We start from the raw sequence: 20894 nt of genomic DNA, 5'->3' as shown, positions 1-20894 counted from the left end.
TGTCAAAATCTCCCCAGAACCCACCAGTTCTCACAGATTCCTACCTGAACCAAATTGGTCATTGAGATTTTCCTGAGTTGCAGAGAAACTGGTTTAGACATTTGGGTGGGTTGTGGAGTAAGCTTCTAAAAAGCCTCAGGGGAAGGATTGTATCTTTGAGGCTAAAGAGGGCGGGCCCAGCCCCACTTCCTCTGTCTCCTCATCTGGGCTTCCTGTCATCACAGTGTGATCACATTTATTCCCCCTTCACTTCTCCTTTTACACAAATAGCCCCAACTTCCGTGTTACCAGCCTTGTCTCGGCGCCTCATTGATAATCACCAATTCTGCCTAAAGGACTGAGGAAAAGAGCCTGCAAAAGGTAAGATTGGTGATATTTTAACGTTGTTTGAGAGCAGAGACCTGAACCATATTATGTGGGCTAGGGTATCTTCTCAGGAGTCTCTATATACCTCTCTAGTAACTAAAATTTCCTGAAACTTTTGCAAATATTTACTGCAGGTAGTAAAATTATGAACAAGATTCTACTGACCCTCAAAAGGCAATCAGGCTGGAAGGAGTTTCAATTAACTGGATTCCCATTATCTGATATCACTTTGGGTCAGGGCATTTATGTGCTTAAATTGCTTCAGAACTTGAATTTGGGTCTGGTCATTTCTGTTGACCATAGCCATCTGTACAAGATGAAGCTGGGGAGATTTCCTACATGTGCTGATCTTCAGAAGATTTGTCTTGTGATTTTTAAAGTGAGCAGAGAACAAACAGTCATAGTTATTTTAAAAGGTAGCTGGGAGATGCAGATCTTCTTCATCTGAGAAATTTTCAAAAGTAAAGTTAGTGACTCCCACTGTGATTCCTCAGAGACACTAAACAGAAGGACTGATATAAATCACAATACCCAACTCAGAGTCAAGGACACAGGACATGCTCAGAACCTGTATTTTGAGAAGTAAAAGCTAGATACCACTAAGAGATGCTTAGATTTGTTGTTTTTAAAGGGCAGGAAGACCACTGTGATCCTCAGGTTTCCCCCAAATAAAAGTATCCTTAGTATTCAAAACAAGAATATTGATAAATATAATATGACGTGCACCAACTTTGCATGACTTGCAAAACAAACTTGATATTGCAATGATTTCTAATTCAGGCCCCATAACTAATAACTGAGGTCTTACGGACTCAGAAAGTGATAGCTAAGCTTTGGTCCTGGCTTTCTGTAACCACTATAGTCACTGGGGGTAAGGTTACCACAGGGAACTCTAGATGAAAGCTTTCTCCTTCCAATATTTGCAAGGATCTTACTGGGAATGGAGAGGAAAGTCCCCTAGAACCACACTCACCCACCTAACAATGAGGCATGGGAATGGGGGAAAGGGCTGTAGATTCCCAAAGCACCTCAGGGACTATTGCACTTTGAATTTAAAAAATAATCAGATGTTAAGTACCTCCTAGGGCCAGGCACTATGCCTGGGAGGAAGGGGCAAAGTAGAAGGAAGATATTTGTCCAAAAAACAATCTTGCCCTTAAGGAACTCCCTTGGGAGATAAGAAATATCAGATATGTATACAAGGGCTTTGGAAGAGAACTGAACAAAAGCAGAATCTTAGCTGCTGGCTAAACAAAGAAGTTTTGCTTTCTCAATCTCTACCAGAATCTGCACTATTTTGAAATTGTGGTTGAATTAGAGCAGAGGTTGAACTGAAACATGATTTCCTGTGATGTTTCCTGTGTAGGCCAGTTAGAGTATTTAACCTTTAAATGAAAGGATTGGACACCTTTATACCAGCAAGGAATGATTCAAAGCCCAGCCTTTTACATCTACTACTATCTAAGTGACCTTGCATTTGGTAATTGACAAGAGACACACGCTGGAAACCTCAAACTCTGTTGGTCTTTAGTTTCTTATGTCCTCAGGTTGACTTCTGACTGTGCAGAGGCTTCAGACTAGGACCTGAGGTCTGTTTAAACTTCTTCACTCCTACGTTGCAACATGCCAGCAGCTAGGCATATGCTAAACATTGGAGACCCAAGGATAACTGATGTGGTTATCAATTTCAAAGCATTTGTAGAGTAACATGAAGGACAGACACAGCAATACAAAAATATGACACAATGTGAAGTTTTCTATAATGGAGCAAGTGTGTGCACAAAATGTAGGAGTTCAGGAGTGTGCCAAAGACTCCCTGGGAGAGGTGACTGCTTGGGTTCATTTTCAAGGAAGGATGAGTTTGCTATGGAGACTGGGGGTAATGGCATTTCAGACAAGACACAGTATATGCAAACTCAAAGAAATGTGAACACCCAGGCATGCTAGAAATGAGAGTAAGAAAATGAGATTGGACTATAACAAACCATGGTTGCAGGACCACAGGAAGTAGGAAATTTCTCCTACTTGGTTCTAGAACCCCAACACCTGAAAGTGGAAGGCAAGATCTCTAACCAGGAGGGTCCCAAGCCCAGCCCTGGATGGAGCTATGCCTGAAACCTCCACTTGACAGGCTTGATGGAATGTGGCTTGAAATGAGGGTGAGAGTCAGATTTCTTCTTCTTCAACCTAGGTTTTCCCCCTAGATTTAAGTGAAAGGTGGAGCTTTTTGCAAGGTTACAGACATTCTCTTTCCCTCAGCTTCTGTTTCCGGAAATGCTGTGTTGATTTAGTCATGGTGGTTTGGTTTATGTTCCTGAAATAGTCAGCCTACAGTACTTCCTGTACCGAGTGAGCATCCAATGTGTGCAGATCACCATGGGCCTAGAGACTGGACACTTGCCTTCAGGAACCTCCAGGACCCAGCTGCCACTGCAGGTGCAGAGCACTGAATGTCTAATGCAGAGACATTAGACAGCTCTGCAGAGTGGGTCTCCAGGGTGGCTGCTGGGACAGAAGAGGAGAGGATTGCAACTGGTGCTTGGGTGGTCAGTTTGGGAAGGCCGTCTGGAAGTAGGTCTTCTGAAAGAGGAAGATAACATTTTTCCAAAGCCAGTGGGTGAGCCCTCAGGCCATCCATCTCTGTGTTGGGATATAGAGGCAATTCCTCTATTCATTTCCCATTTCACAGTAGAGTTCCTACCCAAGCAGTAGCAACAATACATCCTAGCTATGGCCAAAAGTTGTTCAGCCACAAGGATACATTTCCACAAACATTTAAAATAAATGCACTATATTCCAAGTGTTAGAATGTTGACACTTAAAGGGAACTTAGAGATTATTTAAGCTTAAATAAATTGTCCAACTCATAGTGGGAGCCCTGTTTTGCTATTATAACATTCCAATCTGTATATTTTTCAGGTCAGGTGACTTGTCCAAAGTCATAAAATTACTTAACTAGTTATCTAGAATGTTTCCTGAGTCTCTGTGAAATGTTCTTTTCTCCACACTACATTATACACCTTTTCTTATAGACTTCTTTTTAAATAGGCATCATTAAACTGTGTTATTTGTTCACATAAAGAAGTTTCCAGTGCTTTTTAACATAGGTAGACATGAAAATACAACTTAACTATAAATCCAGATGATCTGAAATCAATATGCTAACAAATCAAGTATTTAATATCTATTTAATTTGTCAAACTTTTGTTTGACGTTTTATATTTCAGGAGAACTAAAGAATAAAGGTGAGAAATGATTTTGATAACTCACATCTTTTAAAATTTATTCAAGTAAATTTGAACTCATGGCTTAATATTTACTCTATATTACAAACAAATAGAGGCCTTAAAGAATTATCCCATGGTTTATTCTTCTAAACATAGTTATTGTAGAATCACAGTATTTATACCATGAGGGACTTAAATCGTAATGATTTCAAGATAGGTATCCTTCAGATCATTTACTTATGTTCAACTTTTTTTTTTTTACTTTTTATTTTGACAAAAATTTGTACTTACAGAAAAGTTACAAAAACAATACCAAGAATTTCTGAACCCCCTTCATTCAGATTTCTCAAATATTAACGTTTTATCACATTTTCTTTATCCTTCTCCAGCTTTCTCATTTGAGAGTAATTGCTGACGTGATATCTTTTCCCCTTAAGTGTTTTAGTGTGTATTTTCTACAAACGAAAACATCCTCTTATATATCCACTTTACAATATCAAAATCAAGATTTTAACACTGATACAATACTATTACCACTCTATAGATTTTATTCAGATTCCACCAATTGCCTACTAATATATTTTACAGCAAAGGGAAATCTCTGATCATACATTGTTTTACACCATCGTCTCTCTAGTCTCCTATCTGGAACGGTTCCTGAGTCTTTCTTTGTGTTTCATGATGCTGATATTCTTGAAGAGTACAGGCAAGTATTTTCTAGACTGTCTCTCCATTTTGGTATTTCTGATGTTTCCTTGTGACTAGATTCAGGCTATTCCAACTTCTGTTAGGAATATCACAGAAACGGCTTTCATTATCCCACAGAGAGCCTTGTCCACCATGGGCATAACTTGCCTGAACACACTATGGACAGGTCTCTAGGACAGGGACCCTCCACAGCAAAATTCTACATATTTTATGCTAAGGAAAGAGAACCACTAGTCCACTGACTCTGGAACAATGGTAACTGTTTTATGTAACTGTTCCTGATTTACAGAGAGCCCTTGTTATATAAGTCCCTGTCTCAGCTCAGCTGCTAGGAGCATCTATGATTTTTCTGTTGAGTGATGATCTTCCTAAGCTCCCAAATGGAGGAAAATGAGACCCCCAAGATAATCTGGATTTGTTTTTCTTCATTTCTTCTCTTCTCTTTGCTTCTTGCTTCTTTCTCTCTTTTATAAATCACCAATTCCTCTCCCTTGAGGACAGCCTTGAAAGGAAATTTTCATCTGAACACAATTTCAGGGAAGAATAAGATGACAGACACATTCCCTTGACAAAGTGATGGAGAGGTGAGAGGAAACTAATACATGAAAGTTGATGGTTTGATTTGGTTTAATTTTAGTATCACCCTTTCCCCTGTAACTACTTATTACTCCATGAATAGACAGAAATGCAAAACCCACATCCTACCTCAGCCACTGCTCACAGGGGTTCAGACTGAAAGATGGAAGGAGTCCTCCTGGAGGCTCATCACATTGCAGTGGGAGGAGTTGAGTTGGGAAGTGGGAGATAAGAACTCAGAACCTGGGACAATGAAAGGAACGTAGGCTTGGGAGACTGAAAGACCTTGGCCTGTGCCCTGTCATTGTTGATTATTAGCTGGGTGATCTTGTGCCAGTTACATAGGCTGTCTGAGTCTTGGACTTCCTGTTTGAAAAGTGGGGCTATTGACACCTAAGTTACGAGGTTGATATGAGGATTATAAATAAAATTTATTTATGAAGAGCTTGGCATTTTGCAGAGTTCAGTGAACTATATCATTTATCTAAATTTACTTTGTCAAGACGGCCATAATTTGGGAGCCCTCATGGAGAACAGATTTCCTTTCCTATTTAGAAAAAAACTTATGTTAATAATGGCCCCAATATTGTTCAGTGATGAATTAAAGACCTCCACAGACTCTGTGTAGGAATAAATGGGAAGCCAATACTTACCTTGCTGGATGTAAGAACATTACATGTTCTTCTATGTAAATTAGCAAATAGATCTGTATATCAAGAAATGTCTGGAAAGATGTTCACCAAAAATGTTAATGGTGGTTATCTCTGGGATGTGGAGTTTCAGAAGATTTTATGTTTTCTTCTTTGTACTCTCTTTATAGTTTAAATTTTTTCACAAGAACACACAAAACTTTTTTAAAAAGATATTTACAAAAAATGAAACAAGCAAAGGATTACTAAAAAGGTGTTCTGGCACCCAATGTATTTTATTCCTGAAAATCTAGCAGAAATTTCAGAGTCACCCTTAAGAATTGACTGTTAGGGAAGCTCTGAACTTGATCTTTTCCTCAGTTTTCACTGAACCAGGCACTCTGATACTGAACCATCCAGGAAATATTATCTCATTTAACTCTCAGAACAACCTATGAGGTATGCATTAATGTATCACCATTTTAAAGATGAGGAAATTGGAAAAGTTAGAGAGATTAAGGAAATTGCCTAGGGCCATACTTTTGGTATGTACCACTGCTAGAATTCAAAACTAAACTTGCCCGCATCCATTACTAGTGTTTGTCAAACTGTGTTCCATGGAACACTATGTTCTCTGAGCTGTTAATAAGTAACCTGTAATATATGAATAGGTTTGTAGTTATATAAGTAGACTTTTCTCTTAGACACCCACAATGTACATTAGTACATATCAGTTTTCACAGAAGTCACTCATTAAAAAAACTGTTCATTATTTTATGTTTTATTTTTATTTAATCTCACTTCCAAAATTATTGACCATGGATACCTCTCATTCCCTATGGTTTTGTTTGTTTTTGTTTGTTTGTTTGAGGAATATTTATTAACATCTCATAAATCTAATAGTCCGTGTAACACCAAAGCTGTCTTGCTGTGGCTCCAAATCTAAAATTGGATCAGATAAGGCTGGAGAGCAAGAATTAATAGTTTCTTGAAACTTCTGTCCAACTTTAGCCACTTCTAAGCTTGATTACCTTCAACACTGTATTAGATGACCTGCAAGTATGGGTTAAAGAAAAGAAAGAGATTGAACTAGAAATCCATGAGACAGCTTATCAGCCTGAGCTCTTTGCTTGGAGGAAAATTAGTAAAGGGTGAACTTCCTCCCTGGCCTCCACGTTGGGTGTGGGAGGTGCTGCAATTAACTGCAGTTCAGTCACGGAGGTTTCCTGGAAACTGACGTCAGGGGCTTTCTTCACAGGGCCACATTAGTCACAGATTTTGACTGCAGAGGGGTGTCAGTTTTTCCAGTGGGGTTGGAAGGGGTGGAAACTCAATAACTGACCAGCTACAGTGAAGAAAGGAAAGGGGAATTCTCTCTTGATTTATGTAAAAACTGGGTTCATTGTTGCATATGGTAAAAGTAGTAATGATCTTCACAAAATGGGCAGCTTTTCTCCTTCCGTTTGGTGCAAGTCTAAGTGGAAAATCAGGAAGGAGAAAGAGGTTCTTTTTCCTGTCTGTGAAGGAAAGAATCAGTGGGGATATCCGCAGGTTTGTGGGCACCTCATTAGTTGGTGCTCTGTGGACAATTAGATTACAGGGTCCTGAAGCAGCTGTCACAGGATCTGAAGATATTGGACATGAGATGACTCTAGGAGGCATCTGGCCCAGTCTTCTTCTGGGTCGGTTATTTTCAATGTCTGAAAGATTAGATTAATGGCACAATAAATCTCAAGCCCAAAGCTCCTCACTCTGCAGTGTCATGTTCATTCCACTACACAAGATAATTTAGAGTTAATGAGCAAAGTTCCAGTCATTTGTTCATTCAACCATCTTACTTTTTTAGTGTAATTAGGTACTGTGTTAGGCCTCGAGGATTCAAAGATGAATCCCTCAAGAAGCTGACAGTCTAGTGAGCCTAGACTCAGGATGATTAGTAGCTAACCTAATTAAGGGGTCACAGGGAAAGAAAGGGGCAAATTCCAGCAAAGGACTGCTGAGCAAAGGTAAGGAAGGAAGAATGGAGAAAAGTATTCAATGTTACTTGCTAGATTTTAAAGTATAAGACCAAGAATGTTGCTATGAATTTGGAGAGATGGACAGGAGCAAATTAGGAAGGACTTTTTAACATATGTATACATGCATAAAACCTAACTACAAACACTGTAAATTAACAATACAATAAATAAATAAATAAATAAATAAAGTTGTAAATTTTCCTCTAAAAAAAAAAACTGAAGAAGAACAGTCAGCTCTACCCACCACCAGTACCTCCCATCAGGAAACCTACACAAGCCTCTTAGATAGACTCATCTACCAGAGGGAAGACACAGAAGGAAGAATAACTACAATCCTGCAGCCTGTGGAACAAAAACCACATTCACAGAAAGATAGACAAGATGAAAAGGCAGAGGCCTATATACCAGATGAAGGAACAAGATAAAACCCCAGAAAAACAACCAAATGAAGCAGAGATAGGCAACCTTCCAGAAAAAGAATTCAGAATAATGATAGTTAAGATGATCCAGGGCCTCGGAAAAAGAATGGAGGCAAAGATCGAGAAGCTGCAAGAAATGTTTAACAAAGACATAGAAGAATTAAAGAACAAACAAACAGAGATGAATAATAAAATAACTGAAATGAAAACTACACTAGAAGGAATCAATAGCAGAATAACTGAGGCAGAAGAATGGATAAGTGACCTGGAAGACAGAATGGTGGAATTCACTGCTGAGAAACAGAATAAAGAAAAAAGAATGAAAAGAAATGAAGACAGCATAAGAGACTTCTGGGACAGCATTAAATGCAACAACATTTGCATTATAGGGGCCCCAGAAGAAGAAGAGAGAGAGAAATGATCAGAGAAAACATTTGCAGAGATTATAGTCGTAAACTTCCCTAACATAGGAAAGGAAATAGCCACCCAAGTCCAGGAGGCGCAGCAAGTCCACTACAGGATAAACCCAAGGAGAAACATGCTGACACACATAGTAATCAACTTGGCAAAAATTAAAAACAAAGAAAAATGATTGAAAGCAGCAAGAGATAAATGACAAATAACATACAAGGGAACTCCCATAAGGTTAACAGCTTATTTCTCAGCAGAAACTCTACAAACCAGAAGGGAGTGACATGATATACTTAAAGTGATGAAAGGGAAAAACCTACAACCAAGATTACTCTACCTGGCAAGGATCTCATTCAGATTCGATGGAGAAATCAAAAGCTTTACAGAAAAGCAACAGCTAAGAGAATTCAGCACCACCAAACCAGCTCTACAACAAATGCTAAAGGAACTTCTGTAAGTGGGAAACACAAGAGAAGAAAAGGACCTACAAAAACAAACCCAAAACAATTAAGCAAATGGTCATAGGAACATACATATCGATAATTACCTTAAACGTGAATGGATTAAATGCTCCAACCAAAAGACACAGGCTTGCTGAATGGATACAAAAACAAGACCCATATATATGCTGTCTACAAGAGACCCACTTCAGACCTAGAGACACATACAGACTGAAAGTGAGGGGATGGAAAAAGATATTCCATGCAAACGGAAATCAAAAGAGAGCTGGAGTAGCAATACTCATATCAGATAAAATAGACTTTAAAATAATGAATGTTACAAGAGACAAGGAAGGACACTAGATTTAAACCCACGCACCTATGGTCAACTAATCTATGACAAAGGAAAAGATAGACAATGGAGAAAAAACAGTCTCTTCAACAAGAGGTGCTGGGAAAACTGGGCAGTTACATGAAAAGAATGAAGTTAGAACACTCCCTAACACCATACACAAAAATAAACTCAAAATGGATTAGAAACCTAAATGTAACACCGGACACTATAAAACCCTTAGAGAAAAACATAGGAAGAACACTCTGACATAAATCACAGCAAGATCTTTTTTGATCCACCTCTTACAGTAATGGAAATAAAAACAAAACTAAACAAATGGGACCTAATGAAACTTAAAAGCTTTTGCACAGCAAAGGAAACCACAAACAAGATGAGAAGACAACTGTCAGAATGGGAGAAAATATTTGCAAATGAATCAATGGACAAAGGATTAATTTCCAAAATATATAACCAGCTCATGCAGCTCAATATTAAAAAAACAAACAACCCAATCCAAAAATGGGCAGAAGAACTAAATAGACATTTCTCCAAAGAAGACATACAGATGGCCAAGAAGCACATGAAAATCTGCTCAACATCACTAATTATTAGAGAAATGCAAATCAAAACTACAATGAGGTATCACCTCACACCAGTTAGAATTGGCTTCATCAGAAAATCTACAACCAACAAATGCTGGAGAGGGTGTGGAGAAAAGGGAACCCTCGTGCACTGTTGGTGGGAATGTGAATTGATACAGCCACTATGGAGAACAGCATGGAGGTTCCTTAAACAACTAAAAATAGAATTGCCATATGATCCAGCAATCCCACTACTGGGCATATACCCAGAGAAAACCACAATTCAAAAAGACGCATGCACCCCGATGTTCACTGCAGCACTATTTACAATAGCCAGGTCATGGAAGCAACCTAAATGCCTATCGACAGACTAATGGGTAAAGAAATGTGGTACATATATACAATGGAATATTACTCAGCCATAAAAGTGAACAAAATTGGGTCATTTGTTGAGACATGGATGGATTAGAGACTGTCATACAGAGTGAAGTAAGTCAGAAAGAGAAAAACAAATATTGTATATTAATGCATATATGTGGAACCTAGAAAAAATGGTACAGACGAACCAGTTTTCAGGGCAGAAATTGAGACACAGATATAGAGAACAAACAGATGGACACCAAGGGGGAAAGCCACGGGTGGGTGGGTGTGGTGGTGTGATGAATTGGGCGATTGGGATTGACATGTATACACTGATGTGTATAAAACTGATCACTAATAAGAACCTGCTGTATAAAAAGATAAAATAAAATTCAAAAATTAAAAGAAGGATGCTAAGTTGTGACAGCAATAGGAAAAGAATACCAACCGCATGCAGTAGCTACCTAAAAAAATAAAATAAAATAACCGTCACTACAGTCAAAGTAACAAACATATTCATCACACACAAAATATTATTCATGGTCTTTTGTGATCTCTTCGTCCTGTCCTTCCCTGCTCCCCCTCTATTTACCCCATGCCATACTCCTCTACCCCAGTCTCCAGGCAATCATCCATCTGCTTTCTGTTGCTATAGTTTTCATTTTCTAAAATGTTATATAACTGTAATCACACATTAGGTACTCCTGTTTTGTCTCGCTTCTTTCACTCACCTTAATCATTTGGAGATTCATCTATGCTCTAGAGTGTACCAACAGTTCATTCCTTTTTATTCCTGAGTAGTATACCATTATATAGTTATACCACTGTTTATTTATCCATTCACCTGTTGTTAGAGCTCTAGGTTCTAAATCAGCTTCCTGGACCTAATTCCAACATATGTGTGTGAGGCGGCTTCCCCATACTAACAAGCAATTCTTGGAGACAAGCAGAGTGTCCAAGAATTCAACTCAATTCTGACACTGTCTACCCAGAGATAGAATCATATTCCATGAGTAAAGGGCTCAGTCCCACAAGACTTCCTTCCATTTAAGATACCAGTCCCAAGTCCAGGTTTTAACCTGTGTTTCTGACCTCCTTCCTGTAAGTCAGAGGTTCCCATAACTTCTTTTTGGAATCTGGATAGAAGCCCTTTATCTCATATGTGATTTGGAAATATTTTCTCCTCATCTGTGGCTTGTCTTTTCTTTCTCTTAACAGTATCTTTTGAAGAGCAGAATTTTTTAAAAATTTTAAAGAAGTCTAATTTATCAGTTCTTTTATGGATTGTGCTTTTAGTGCCTTATCGGAGAATTCTTTGCCCTATCGAGGTTGCAAATATTTTCTCCTATATTTTCTTCTGTAGTATTATAGTTGTAGGTTTTATATTTAGGTCTATGACCTATTTTTTACTTAATTTTTGAGATATATGTATCCAAATTCATTTTCTTGCATATTTGCAATATCCAATTTTTCCAGTATCATGTTGAAAAAAATATCCTTTCTCTGTTGTATTAACTTTTTATCTTTGTTGCAAGTCAATTGTTCATATATGTCTAGTTCTCTGTTCTGTTCCATTAATCTATTTGTTTATTTTCATGCCAATACTGTGCCTTCTTTATTGTTGTAACTTCATAGAAAGTAGCAAAATCAGGTAGTGCTTGTCCTCCACCTTTGTTCTTTATCAAATTTGTTTTTGCTATTCTAAGACCTTTGCATTCCCAAGTGAATTTTAGAATCAATATTCAAATGTCTACAAAGAAGTCTGCTGTGACATTGATTGCAATTACAATGAATCTATCGATAAATTTGGGAAGAATTGACATTTTAACAGCACTGTCTCTTAGCCCATGTACATGGTATATCTCTCCATTTATTTATATCTTTTTCAATTTCTCTCAGCAATGTTTTTTTGTTTATTTATGTTTGTTTTTTAGTTTTCAGTGTGTAGTTGTTTCACATCTTTTGTAAGATTAATTCTTAAATATTTCATAGTTTGATGCTATTGTAAATATATTTTTTAAAAATTGAGTTCTGAATATTTGTTGCTAATATGCAGAAGAACTATGGATTTTCTTTCTTTAAGTATAGTTGATTTATAATATTGTGTTATTTCAGGTGTACAGCATAGTGATTCAGTATTTTTGCAGATTATACTCATTATAGGTTATTACAAGATGATGCATATAATTCCCTGTGCTATGCAGTATATCCTTGCTGCTTATGTATTTTATATATAGTAATTTGTATCTGTTATCCCATACCTTTAATTTGTTCCTCCATCTTCCCTCTCCCATTTGGTAAACACAAGTTTATTTTCTATATCTATGAATCTGTTTCTGTTCTGCATATTCATTTATTTTTATTATATTTTAGGTTCCACATGTAAGTGATATCATATAGTATTTGACTTTCTCTGACTTATTTAACTATGCACAATATTCTCTAGGTCCATCCACATTGTTGCAAATGGCAGTATTTCATTCTTTTTTATGGCTAATATATATATTATATATATATATTTCTTTATTCAATTCAATATCTTCTTTATTCAATTGTCTGTTGATAGGCACTTGGGTTGCTTCCATGTCTTGGCTATTTTCAATAGCCAATAGGCTATGAACTTTAGGGTGCAACTATCTTTTTGGATTAGAGTTTTTGGTTTTTCTCAGTATATAACCATGAGTAGAACTGCTAGATAATATGGTAGTTCTATTTTTAGTTTTTTGAGGAACCTTCATAGTTCCTTAGTGGTTGCACCAATTTACATTCCCACCAACAGTGTACAAGGATTCCCTTTTCTCCACATCCTCACCAACATTTGTTATTTGTAGACTTTTTGATGACAGCCATTCTGACAGATGTGAGGTGATACCTCACTGTGGTTTTGATTTGCATTTCTCTAATAATTAATGATGCTGAGTATCTTTTCATGTGCGTGTTAGCCATCTATCTGCATGTCTTCTTTGGGAAAATGTCTGTTCAAGTCTTCTGCCTGTTTTTGATTGGATTATCTGGTTTTTTGATATTGAGTTGTATGAGCTGTTTATATATTTTGGATACTAACCCCTTGTTGGTTGCATAATTTGCAAATATTTTCTCCCATCCCATAGGTTGTTTTTTTATTTTGTTGATGGTTTCCTTTGCTGTGCAGAAACTTTAATTAGGTCTCATTTGTTTATCTTTGCTTTTATTTCTTTTGCCTTAGGAGACTGATGCAAGAAAATATTGCTATGATTTATGTTGAGAGTGTTCAGCCTATGTTCTCCTCTAGGAGTTTTATAGTTTCTGGTCTTACATTTAGGTATTTAAACCATTTTGCATTTATTTTTGTATATGGTGTGAGAGAATGTTCTAACCTCTCTGTTTTACATGTGGCTGTCCAGTTTTCCCAGCACAACTTTTTGAAGAGACTGTCTTTTCTCCATTGTGTATTCTTGCCTCTTTTGCCATAGATTAATTGATCATAGGTGCATAGATTTATTTCTGGGCTCTCTATTCAGTTCCATTGATCTATGTATCTGTTTTGGGGTTGATACCATGTTGTTTTGATTACTGTAACTTTGTATTGATCTTATGGATAAAATCTTATAGAAAAGCCCGCAAGAACTTTTTGGCCAACACAATAGTACATGTGAAGTCTGGGATGGTTATAATCCCAGCTTTGTTCTTTTTTCTCTGTACATTGACCAAGTATCTCCCAGACTAAGATATATCTATGGATAAATTATTTGTTTAACTAGAATTTTAATTAATTTAACTCTTAAGATGTAAAATTTACCAGTCCTTATCTCCAAATTTTTGAGATTCCTTACAATAGCCCTTTGCGCAGGCAATATCAGGTAATGAAATAGAATGAAATAGATTTGAATATGTCAAGTCTCAAAGAACAGTACTAACTGCCATGGAAATACAAAGATTTTCAGCTGGATTGATGAAGGAGGTGACATTCAAATAAACACATTCAAATGAGTGTAGTCTTTTTGAGCAGCTAACTCTTGACTATGAGGCCTGGGAAATACTCAAATCCATCTAAATAAACATGGGTTCCATGTATTGAGTACTGGTCATACATCAGTCTCTTTGGTAAGATGATTTAACCTTTACTTCTACCCTATAATGTATAAGTATTACCTCATTTTACACAGGGATAAATTGTAACTGGAAATGTTAAGTAGGTTTACAAATCTCACACACCTGTTCAGTGACATAGGTGAAAGTTGACTTCAACTTTGACTTCAAAGCCTATGTAATAAATCATTATACTTTTATTTTTTTACCTCTTAAGCATTTCCAAATAAAATTAAAATCTACCTTTATTTTAACTTGGTTAAAGTAATTATTAACAATTAAGAATAATTCTGAGGGTCAAGATAAGAAGGAAGGGAAAAGAGAAGGACAAAATAAAGAAATAGGAAAATGGTATGAGATAGATATAAGTATTTGACCTTTTTAACAGAGAAGATTACTCTATTATGTAACATAAGTAGCTCATCAGGCTTATTTATAGCCTGAATGAACTATCACTTAAGACCATCTGATTTCTGGGTATCTTGACACTGCAATGAGGGTATGATGGATTATAAAAGCAATCTATACACTAGAAAAAGCATAGTTCTAATGGGAGAAAAAACAAAAATTGACTTTATTGCTTTGTATATCAGTCTTATGTGCAGTTTTAAAATATGAGTCACTATACAGAAACTCATTACTTCTGAGAGAAAATTCAAAACTGTGTATCTGGATCTCTAGAATTGAGGACCAGACTGTGGATACTGATGTCCTCACTGAAAAACAAAATTATATTTTTAAAAATTTCAAGCTCTCATTGTAATCTCTTTTTGTTTCTTCACTGGATATTTGTTGCTCAATATTATCTCTGCTGTAAGGTTGACATTTTCTGGAGGATTGCTATTGCTTAGTCATGTTTATATCTCCCACAGCACCTAGAACAGAAAACACCATATATGTTTCTTCAGTAGAAGGATGAATGAGGCATAGATATGTTCCCCACATTTTCATGTGGAGAAGTTCATAGACCAAATGTAGAGTGTATATGCAACTCAGGGTATATAAGAAACTGGTGGATCAAGTCACTGACCTTCTCCACAGCTGATTGACCAGCCTATCCCTGATCCCAGGGCTTCCTTCAGTCCCTGAGCACTGACATGGTATGTGTCACTGACTCAGCCTCCTCTAAGAATGGCTCTATTACTTACTTCTAGAGTGCTTAATTCAATGTTAAGCATCTTTAGCTTGCTGAATTGAAACAAACGTGGTGTCCAAGATGAACCAATTGGTTCCTCAGTTCAGAGACTAAAAGAGCAAGAAGTTTGGGGAAACTTTCCAGAAAAGATTCACAGCTCAAACCCAAGGTGATGCTGGAGATCCTTGAACCCTGGAAATATGTGTCCTCTGATCTCTGGTGCCACTTTGCAGAGCCAGGTCACTTATGTCCTCTTTTCTTCCTTCTACATTTTAGGGCAAGAATATCTCAGCATGGGCATAAGTAGCTTGAAATTGCTGAAGTATGTCCTGTTTTTCTTCAATTTGATCTTCTGGGTAAGTCTGTCTCTTATGAGCATGGTTGAACTCACCTCTTCCTAGCTACACTCTACTTCTCTCTCCTCTCCTGAAGAGCCTGGTGTGGAGTGGAACCCACACATGCCCAGGTCAGGTGCAGTATACACAGCCTAAGAGGAAGGGGATGATAATTTTCTCCCCTCTTTCCATCCTGCCATAATATAAGCCTGCAAAATTGAAAGATACCAGTGCAGTAGAGGATACTGTTTCTCTGGGAGCTTTAGGCTATTACTGCTCACTGCTGACATCTATGGGTCAGAAACCTAAGACTCTACATTCCCTGTATTTAATGGCTCTTTTCTTCTTGCTCCCCCGATGCCCAAACCTAACCCCTTGGAAAGAATAGATGATTGAAAAGGAAGTCACCTTTTCTGGGGAGGTGTCACTATACCAGATTAAGCAATTGAATTTCAGACATAGGATAGGTTGGTACTCATGTTTCTATGAGAAGATTCTTAAAAGTTTGGCTTCTCTAGTTTTCTGCCAAGAAAGATGAACTTCTCAACCAGGGTATTCCCTTTACATGGTTGTGGTTTCCAAAGGGAAGACCATATATAAGTAGTTGAGGGAACAAGGAGTAGGGATCTGAATCATGAAGATCTGGAAGCAAGAGTGGGAATCTGAAGCATGAAGATACTGTGTTACCCATAGGAATGAGCTTTCCCTGGTATCTGATATGGGTAGGATGAGGCATGAGTGGGACATCACAGGAGATGATAACTTTTTTTCTAAGGGCATGGGGAAATCTCGGTAAATAGTTTGTTGTGTAGAACCAATAGAAAAAGGTGATTCTAATCTCATGTAAGTGAGTATGAGGAGATATTCAAGGACCACATTTTATTTCAGAATGTTATGTGATTCTTCCTTTCAGCTCTGTGGCTGTTGCATTTTGGGCTTTGGGATCTACCTCCTGATCCATAACAACTTTGGAGTGCTCTTCCATAACCTCCCCTCTCTCACGCTGGGCAATGTGCTTGTCATCGTGGGTTCCATTATCATGGTGGTTGCCTTCCTGGGCTGCATGGGATCCATCAAGGAGAATAAGTGCCTGCTTATGTCGGTGAGTTACTCTCACAGTTGATGTGGTGCCCTAAGTGGGGCGACATGATGCCTTGGCTTAAGCCACAAGCAAGATATTTTCTGGCAACTCACCTATTAGTGCAGGGAAATCATAGGAACATAAAATTGGCACCTCAGGTCAGTCCACTCTGTCTAGACCAGTAGTATTTTGTTCTTGACTGCAGTCCTAGGGATAGATAAGAGAGGGCATTGCTATCCTCCTTGACATCCATTTTACACTGTTAATGACGAACTTATCATTATAATTTGCCTTCATAACTTTTATTTCTTCTTTCTTTTTCCTATAGATTTCATCATTTATTTTATTTTAAAAAATTTTATTGGAGTATAGTTGATTAACAATGTTATGTTGGTTTCCAGTGTACAGCAAAGTGAATCTGTTATACATAAATATATATACACTCTTTTTTTGTTTTTAGATTCTTTTCCCATGTAGGCCATTACAGAGTATTGAGTAGAGTTCCCTGTGCTATACAGCAGGTTCTTATTAGTTATCTATTTTATATATAGTAGTGTTTCTATGTCAATCCCAATTTCCCAATTTATCTCCCCCCATTTCTTATTTATATCTGGTTGAAATCAACTGTCATCCATCTGCCTAAATCCTCCTCACATTAGTATATATTTCCAGGATCTGACTCAGAGTCACTAACTGATGGAAAATATAGTCTCTAGATTCTTCTGAGTGCTGTAACCCTCCTAAAATGGCAGAGGATGCTTACCTATCTGATATCTGCACTAGATACACCATAGTTTGAGTGACGCAAATGGGTGAAGGCCTAAGCTGCAGCTATTGAGGTCTAACATGAGAGATGCTAGAGCTTTTCACTTGCTCCCTGTCAGTTACCTATCCTAAGGAGCACCTTTAGACTTAGGTTTTTCCTGTAAGATCTATGGAGGAAGAGCTCTTCATTCCTCTGGTGTGCTCAGAACAGAGCTCGGTATAACAGTGCCACTCTATCCATAAATATGGGTTCCCAATCACCTTTCTTTTTCCTCAAGTTATGTGGTTAATCTTCTTTCCATTATGGGTCAACTGTTAAACTGGAGTCAAGAGATAGAATAAGAGGGCTTCCCTGGTGACACAGTGGTTAAGAATCCACCTGCCAATGCAGGCGACATGGCTTCGAGCCCTGCTCCAGGAAGGTCCCACATGTCGCAGAGCAGCTAAGCCCATGTGCCACAACTACTGAGCCTGTACTGTAGAGCCCTGCGAACAACGACTACTGAAGCCCATGCGCCTAGAGCCCATGCTCTGCAACAAGAGAAGCCACCGCAATGAGAAGCCGGTGCACAGTAATGAAGACCCAACACAGCCAAAAATAAATAAATTAATTAAAAAAGAATAAAAAGGGGGGATAGAATAAGAAAGTCCTTGTTCTCAGATAGTTCCCAGACTAGTGGCAAAAGATGGAAGATTATAGACTTGGGAAAAAGGTTTTAAGTAGTCAAAATTTGTGTTGGGGTAAAAAATGAAGGAAAGTGAATAAGTGAAAATGTGTTTTCTGTTAATTGTGATTGGCATAAGCACCTAGAGTTGGAGATAAATATGAGTTAAGATCATGATTAGAGCGCCTTTTCTCCCCATCTGTACAGGGCTCCTCTCAACCTCTACCATTACCTTCCTCTACCCTAAAATAGCCCTTTGCTTGCAGAAAGGACCAGGCCCCAAATTCTAAAGACACATGGTTCAGTTTACTAGTTTTTGCTCAGTTGTTTCAATAGGCTGATGCTAAAACTTCTTCATTGATTCAACAAATGGTATTGCCTATTCATTATTCACATGGAGCTCAGTGGGCACAATGGGTAGAAGCACAATGGGAAGAAGAGAACAAAGTTAGAAGACAGCTGATCTGCCCTCTAGAGTCTTGGAGTATAGTTGTAGGAAAAGAACAAATATTCCTCACAAAACAAGAGAAAGCTTATGAAGGCTCAAACAGGCAGGAACAGAACCTCCTGCACATGTGCAGAGACATGCCTGGATGCTCCCAGGATGGAGTAGAAGTGGGGGAGGAATGAGGATCAGTGCTGTGAGCATCTCTTTTCTTTGCCCCAGTTCTTTGTCCTGCTGCTGATTATCCTCCTTGCTGAGGTGACCTTGGCCATCCTGCTCTTCGTGTATGAACAGAAGGTAAGTTATAGAGAATCAAACTCATTGTTGTATTGCTAAGAGTGGGTAGTGTGCAGTGGAGAAGAAATTGGCACAAAATAAATCCTATAATAGAGTTAGAATCAAAGTAGAAGGATGAAGGAAAGAGGGATTAATTGCAATTGGGGAGAGAAAAAAAATCATGAAGGAGATTGCATTTGAATGGTGTTTTGAAGGATGAATAGGAAGAACAGTAAAAAAGCAAGTTTATCTTCCTCTTATTTACCTATTTACTTTTCTCCATGTGTTTGGCAGTACAGAATATCTGTCTCAGTGCCTAAGAGAACTCATGCTTTGATTGTCCATTTTCCTCCTTTGTAAAACCAGAGTTCTGGAAGGACAAGAGACCACTGTGTACTTCTTCCTTCAATGCCATCTCATCCTCAGCATTTCTTCCTATATATAAGCTCCCTCCCCTCACTTCCTAGCTCTGAGGAGACCATTTGGAAGGGAGGAGCAGATGGAACTATTTTATTAGCCTACATTAGAAATTCCTTGTTCCTTGAACTCACTTGCTTTTTACAATGTCTTCTCTGCTGGAATGTGCCCCACCCAGCTGAATGACTATGTGGCTGAGGGTCTGACTGACAGCATCCAGAAATATTACTCAGACAACAGCACCAAGGCGGCATGGGACTCCATCCAGTCATTTGTGAGTACAAGTGGAATCCTCCTCGGCTCAGCCCAGACATACTTTTCCAACCTCAGTCCCTGGGGACTAGACAGGTCTTCCTTTCATGAAAGTTTCAGAATTTAAGGTCCACAGCTCCTAGGTTAAGAATAATGCTTGGCTATCACAAACAGGAGAGCACAGGAATCAGCTTGATTGGTACAAAGTTGTCTACATTCTCTTTTACACTTCATCCACTCAGGCTCATTTTTTAAGCCCTACTAAGATGTACGAAAGACCCAAACATGTTATACTGGATTCGTTTATGTATTTTCCAAAATTTTTCTGAAAACAGAAATTGTTTAATGCAAGAAATCTCTTTTGAAGTCCTGAGTAGCCCAAATCATTCTTGTTATCTAGCTCACCAGCACCCCATTCCTCATACCCTAACCCACCAACAAACATATATATTAACTTGGTATTCCTGCCTTGGTGTGTTGGGGTCAGGGGGCCAGCATGACACTGGCATAGCTTGTGTCTCAGACAATACCATTATGACCACATGGAGCCGCCTGTGGCCCTGCTATGCCTGCTTAGTGTGGAGTAAAAGAAATAGCACGGGGCTTCCCTGGTGGCGCAGTGGTTGAGAGTCCGCCTGCCGATGCAGCGGACACGCTTTCGTGCCCCGGTCCGGAAAGATCCCACATGCCACAGAGCGGCTGGGCCCGTGAGCCATGGCCACTGAGCCTGCGCGTCCGGAGTCTGTGCTCTGCAACGGGAGAGGCCACAACAGTGAGAGGCCCGCGTACTGCAAAAAAAAAAAAAAAAAAAGAAAGAAAGAAATAGCACAGAAATTAAAACCCAGAGACCAGGATTGGGTAGTCTTGGAAAAGTCACTTAACCTTTCTGGATCCCCAATTCTTTCTTTTTTTTTTTTTAAACTCCTGTTTAGAAGCCTTCTTATTATAGAATTTCTAGACTTATACAAAAGAAAAGAGAATAATAGAAAAATGTATCTCTGGGTACATATCACCCAGCTTCAATAGTCAACATTTTGCCAATGTTGTTTTAGCTAACCCTCTATACTTTTTTTGCTAGTATTTATTAAAGCAAATAATAGATATTATATCATTTAAAATTAAATATAAAGATAATAACTTCCTTTTTAACAAACTATTTATTTATTTATTTATTTATTTTGCGGTACGTGGGCCTCCCACCGCTGCGGCCTCTCCCGCTGCGAAGCACAGGCTCCGGACGCGCAGACTCAGCGGCCATGGCTCACGGGCCCAGCCGCTCCGCTGCATGTGGGATATTCCCGGACTGGGACACGAACCCGCGTCCCCTGCATCGGCAGGCGGACTCTCAACCACCGATCCACCAGGGACGCCCCAAACACTTTATAT

General features: G+C 38.4%; 1 protein-coding gene across 3 annotated transcripts in view; it reads left to right on the top strand.

Annotated features, from left to right (window-relative positions):
- Positions 1 to 270: 270 nt before the first annotated feature.
- CD53 (CD53 molecule) overlaps positions 271 to 20894 on the top strand; it is a 29791-nt gene continuing 9167 nt past the window's right edge. The window contains exons 1-5 of one of the 3 annotated variants that reach the window (XM_060142413.1): positions 271 to 360; positions 15549 to 15628; positions 16521 to 16709; positions 18786 to 18860; positions 19435 to 19530. In XM_060142413.1, the coding sequence (XP_059998396.1) occupies positions 15566 to 15628; positions 16521 to 16709; positions 18786 to 18860; positions 19435 to 19530 (423 nt within the window). In that variant the 5' untranslated portion in view covers positions 271 to 360; positions 15549 to 15565. The remainder of the gene's footprint in view (positions 361 to 15548; positions 15629 to 16520; positions 16710 to 18785; positions 18861 to 19434; positions 19531 to 20894) is intronic. The other 2 variants (XM_060142415.1, XM_060142414.1) reach the window with 2 other exon arrangements.

Source organism: Lagenorhynchus albirostris, chromosome 2, assembly GCF_949774975.1.
Source record: "Lagenorhynchus albirostris chromosome 2, mLagAlb1.1, whole genome shotgun sequence".
Classification (NCBI taxonomy): domain Eukaryota; kingdom Metazoa; phylum Chordata; class Mammalia; order Artiodactyla; family Delphinidae; genus Lagenorhynchus; species Lagenorhynchus albirostris.
This window is presented reverse-complemented; position numbering and strand designations above follow the sequence as displayed.